General features: G+C 41.3%; 1 protein-coding gene across 1 annotated transcript in view; it reads right to left on the bottom strand.

The window, feature by feature from the left end:
• Nucleotides 1-4,834: 4,834 nt before the first annotated feature.
• Nucleotides 4,835-5,902, bottom strand: part of PARP1 (poly (ADP-ribose) polymerase 1) — a 29,497-nt gene continuing 28,429 nt past the window's right edge. Inside the window, exon 22 of the mRNA XM_010182358.1 lies at nt 4,835-5,660. Within this exon, the coding sequence (XP_010180660.1) occupies nt 5,579-5,660 (82 nt within the window). The 3' untranslated portion in view covers nt 4,835-5,578. The remainder of the gene's footprint in view (nt 5,661-5,902) is intronic.

Below are 5,902 nucleotides of genomic sequence, written 5' to 3'. Positions count from 1 at the left end.
AGAGCCAGCAGGCTGTGGCTGGTTGTTGCCTAACAACCACTCCCTCTTTGTCTGAAAGCTTTCTACAAGCAGCAGCGGTGATTACCTTTCATAGTTTTAGGTCTCTGCACCACAGTGATTTCTAAAGCTGCTGCATCAAGAAATCTAAGCATGGACATACTGTAAATCACAAGCACCTTAAATGCTTATGGACTAGACTCTGTATGTGTTGGGCTTACACAACAGTACCTACTGCTACTTATACGAACCAACATTCCTTTTTTAACATATGATAATGCAAACTGAAGTTCAAAATGAATTAACAGTGTCTCTTAGTCAAGGCTAAGTCAGTGTTACATCTTAAAAATAAACATATTGCCACCAGCACCATGGTGTAATACAAAATGCATGCTATGCTTGTTTGTTTGCATCTCTTTAAAAGCATCTAGGTGAAACTAAGGATTCTCCAAAACAGAAAATGTCTTGGGACACTGAATATAGTTTTTAATTTGTGTTCTTAATTTGCTAATGAACTCAGATGACTCAGCACTCTAGCAGGTTTAAAAGGGATGGATATAGGTCCTGTTATTAAACAATTTAAAAAATAATAAATCAATGCTGCCCTTGTGCTTAAGAGGAAAAAAGTGAGCTTCTAAGAGAAGAAACAGAGTAAAATCCTTCAGACATTCTCCCAGGGCTTTTTATGTACATTTTAACAAGGGTTTTTTTGGAGGGTGGGAAGTCTAATATACATTTCCACCCCCTTTTTCAGTCATTTTGAGAGGCTGTTAAAAAAGCGTTCCTTTCCCTTAGTCCTCAAAGGGCCTAATGCACTTCAGTGAGAGCTTTCCATACTGCACAGCACAAAATAAAACAAATACAGTAGAGAGATACAAACCAACATAGGCATAGCCCTGAATAAACTAGTAATAAAAAAGCAGCAAAACAGTAATCTGTACTTTTTCAAAGCAAAAAAACTACACATTAAACCTTGTAGTTTTAATAAAACAGCTCCACCACCCAAAAGGCCTGACATGGACCAGACCTTCCAGGCTTGGGGAAACAATGACATGTTAACAACTCTAATACTTTTTCTCTATTTCAGCTAAGCTGTCCTTGTTCCAAGGGTTGTATGTTAATGCTCAACTAAGAGTGGTGACACCTAGACTTCCACTGACAGAAGACACTGATTGCCAGCGAGAGTTTCACTGCTGTGCTTGTAAACTTGTCATCGGGTCTCACCGTGCTGAAAGCGGCAGTTGCCCAGCGCCGCCCTGATGCTAGAGCTTTCACTGAGGCAAGGGATTTTCAGGGGAGAGAAGAAAAGTTTTCTACAGATCTTGCAAGAGCCCTCAGAGCCTCAATTTCTGGAAGAGAAAGGGAAGAGGAACCAAAAAACCCAATGCCTTTCAGGACTTCTTTGAACATTATTAGAAAGCAGATAAAAAGCTGAGTGATTTCCCTCCGCCCACAGCATGTCCTGCTGATCATCTTAAAAATTACCAGGTCAGAAGTCAAAATTCAGCTCCCAGCAGCACAGCACTGGGTATTCCCACATTTCATTCCAACAGCTGCATTTGGAGAATATTCAGCAGAAGCTGTTACCATTCACTGGGCTGAAAGGGTGACAGTCAACGCTGTATTATGAGGATTCCCACTAGAAAGGGCCTTTTACATCTTGGCCTTTTATGAATGCTGCACTATCTCTATATCCGAGTTTTTAATTTCTCCTGTGCATTCTGTTTCCAAGTCACACAAACATGACACTGTTTGACAAAGCCGTAGCTGGTGCTATCTGACAGCATGCAAATACACAATGTTTTTAGTGCGTCCTTTTATCATTCTGGCAAATTTGCAGTTTGCACTTAGGTGATGTGGAAATGACACAATTATTCAGAGAGACAGGCATGGTGACCAAGATATCTGTGCTCACTGCTCACAACCTGCTGTCAGGTACTGCTGACCCACCTGCCTTGCACAGACACAGGGAGATCTCTAAGCTAGTTTCACTCATGCCATTCGCTTTCCCAGAGGGTCACATTAGGTGACTGCTCTTAATGGCATGCACTGAAATGCTGCAGAAAGCACTTCTACACTCCCATTTCTCCTTAATTACTGCAGATGATATTAAGACATGGGTTATGCCACCTACTAATCAGTGCAGAGTCCTGCCAGCACAGTGCAGGTAGTGCTATGTCCTGGGAATGGCTGTCATTTTCTCAGCTCCCCTAGGCAGGCACCGGCCATAGGAAGAAAAGCACAGACAGCTGGCTGAAGAGTGTGCTCTTCAGTCGCTGAAGCATGTTCTTGTGAAATCCGAGTCCTGCTGCATTAATCATGTTATGGAATTACAATTTGTAACGAGGGAGTGGGGGAAGCAGTAGTTTCCCTTCAGTAGGTGGGAAGCCATTCCTCCTTCTCACCTTCAGGCTGTACTTGCTTACGTCACTTTCTGTGAAAGAGACCCTCAGTGCCCACCGGCTCACATACTGCCTCACACTGGAACGGATGAAAACCAGCAAGTCATCTTGACTGGGATCTGCCTCTGCATGTCTGCTCGTAGGTGCCACTGCAGCTCCAAAGTTTTAATTTCTGGAGAAGTAGCCTGGCATTTATTCGAAAGTAAAAGGACACACAAGCTCTCGGGTCAGATGCATGCACTCCACAACAGTGGAAACTTTTTTTATGGGCATAACAGAAGGAGAGAGAGTATAATGGACTAAGTTAGGAGCCTCACTACATATATAAATGCAATTTAAGCAAATACTAAGCAGGACATAAATTGGCCACAAAAACTTTTCAACAGAAAATTATGTTCCCAGAACTCATACAGGGAGGTCTGGAACAGTCTTCTAAGAAGAAAGCTGAGGCAAATACCTCAGTAGTTACAAACACTGCATGACTCATTTAAGAACACGAATACAACTCTTTATGGTATTAAGAAAGTTTGATGTGGCCAGAGGTGTTTTTCACGTATTTCCCTCTCCCCGTTCTTTATTAGAAATAGAACGGGGAGGTAGGGGATTTCATTAAAGGCTGTACCAACTGATTTAAAGATTCTTTTATGGCTAAAGCACAAAGTTGGGTGACCTGTGCTGTATTTTTTTCTCAGCCACTTCTTTCCTTCATAAACTTGAGCAAGTCAGAAACAATTTACACTGCCAATCAGTAAGCCTAGGCTGCCTTCCTTCGGTTTACCCAATTTATATAAACTGCATGTACTATCTTAACATTTGCGAACCATTGTACAACAGAGCCTCCAGTCACGCTAAATAAAGATAAATGGTTAAATATTTATACATTGCTGCTTTTTGTAGTTTAGCATTTAGATCGGAAGTCATTCCTCAACATCCCTCCTCTGAAAAAGCAGAGGATGTCATGGGACTTCATGTCTTGACAACCCGTTCCTTTCAAGTAGTTTTGACAGAAATGGGACTACCTATTCATCCAGCTCTGCTCCGTGCACACACTCCTAAAGAAATGCCTTCAGTGGTTGTCACTGTGCTGCTCTTCTCAGCCTGGCCCTGGGGAAAGGCTGTCTGCATGCTGGGCCACGGTGGCACCATCACCTGCTTTCAGAAGCAGGGCTGCTTTGTGGTTGGGGAAGCTGGCAGCAGAAGCAGCACCTTGAATTCACCACTGCGGGACAGACACACCAGGACTCCCCGGTGGTCCCCAAAGGGCACCTGTTGGCTCTTCAGGAAGTCCTGTCCCACTGTATCTTTTACTGCTCTATTTGTGAGGTTAGAGACATCCTGGGATATACTTGCTTGTGCTGCAACTGTAACTCACATCGTAAAACACTCCTTGCACTACATGGCCATATCCCAGGGCAGGACAAGAGGATTCAGAGCAAAAGGGAACTCTGAGCCACCTCTGGCACAGGTAACAGGGGGAACATTGAAAGCACCCACCTTTCATTCCTGGTCCAAAACTGAACTCTAAGCTAGGTCTTCTTTTGGGAAAAAAAAATACACCTCACAATTAAACTGAACCATTTCTCATGTTTGCTTTCAGAGACTGAGAAGATGATATTTAAGTCTTAAATGACTGACCAAATGTTTCTGTTGGAAGTGAAATAATGATTAGCCACTGGTTAAGCTACTGAAGAACCAGAAGATGAGGGCCACTCTCTTCACTTCCTCTCAAATCCATGAGCACCAGCCTCAATCAGATCTCTTGTGTTCAACTGTCCTCAAGTCATATGACTTACCCAGGCCTTCCACATTTCCTTCTCTCCCCAGCAGCAGCTGCTCTGTTTTCATCAATCACTCCACATCCTCCTCTTCTTCACAGGTCCTGGAAACAGCTGTACCATAAGCAACCACTTTGGCTTGGAGCTCCTCTTTCAAAAGGCACTGGGCCATCACAATGTTTTAGGAAATGTATCTGTTTTGGTTTTTTTTTCCATGCAGGTTACCAAAGGCTGAAGCTGCAACCATCAGAATGAGCTTGAACTGTCCATTCTTGGGAAAGGAACTGTAATGGTGGAAGAGATACTGAATGCTCTGTCCATGCAGAGCTGTCCCTGGGGATTAGCCAACTTCCCCTAATAGCTCAGGGAAATCAGTACTTTTTTAAGAGAAAGAACTGATGTTGCACTGTAGTCAAATACTCCCGTATTGCTCAATGACATACTGGAAGTGAGTTGGTTTAGGAGAAGTGACAAACATCACTGAATATTGAAATTATTAGTTTATATTGATATCTCAAGACAGAGGATTCAAGACTACCCACTGAGAGGCAATATACCTCACTCCAGCTCATGATGAGTGAAGCTTGAGCCCAAACTCAACTTACAGCTTTGTCAGGACTCAAGTCTACAACAACCAACTTACATCACGTTGAACGCAGATATTTAACGGAGGTTTATTTGGGCTAATACTGAATTCAAAACAACCACAAGTTCATTTTCCATGTTTACCACATCAGCTGTTAATAGATAAAAGTCTCAGTGGAAAGTCCAAATTTTCATTTTACCATGACTTCCTGAAACGTGACTACAGATTTCAATATCTGGCATTTGATCTTGTCAGAGAGATACCATGTTTAAGAACATACTACCAAATACATTAAAATCATGACTCAAACCCAAAACAGTTTGGAAGTTTTGAAACATAAAACTGTTAGTATGAAATTAGCTTTTATTTTTTACCTCAAAATAAACGCACATTGTTTATTCAAATGAAAACCGAAAAAGGGTATCTTAAACAAGAGAGAACCTTAACAGAACAAATATCACTAACATCCTCAAGTTTCTTCACCTGCTATTGCCCAGCTCTGTTTGGCTATAAACACAACCTTGATTTTTTTTTTTTGGAGGGGAAGACTGGGTCAGTTTGGTCAATTAAAAGAAAGACTTGAAAGCCCCAGAATTAGAAGTGGTATAAAACAAACCTAGGTACTCATTCTCATCAGAATTCAGGTCCATGTGCTGCCACACATTTATATAAAACTTTCACTAAGTGTTGCACTAAATAGGATTTAGTAACCTCTGCTGCAATTTAGCTTTTGATATCTTGGTCAATGCTTAAGCATGTCAGAAGTCAATGCTATAGTGTAACTACAGTGTAACTCTAACAGGGCTTCTAAATACTGTTCACCAGAGTGATGTCTTATAGTTGAATTTCAGTTTCAGCAGGTACTTCAAATTTACCTGAGCAACATCATACACAATATATCTGGGAAGAATGTTAAGGAATAATTATAGCTGTATATATACTAGTAATACAGAAAAACCTCAAAACACAGTCAAACTTCACCTTTGAACTTAAGTTACCATACAGATGCCTGTGTGATTAAGCAGCTTTAACAGCTCAAACCACAGATCTTTAAATTTTACTTTACTTTGAATCTGAAGGTATGTTATATTCTAGTAAGAAACAAGCAACCAACAGTCATATAGAGAATTAATGATGGTGCA

Source organism: Mesitornis unicolor, unplaced genomic scaffold (genome assembly GCF_000695765.1).
Source record: "Mesitornis unicolor isolate BGI_N332 unplaced genomic scaffold, ASM69576v1 scaffold29020, whole genome shotgun sequence".
Lineage (NCBI taxonomy): Eukaryota > Metazoa > Chordata > Aves > Mesitornithiformes > Mesitornithidae > Mesitornis > Mesitornis unicolor.
The sequence above is the reverse complement of the archived record's forward strand: the minus strand, read 5'-3'. Positions and strand labels throughout refer to the sequence as shown.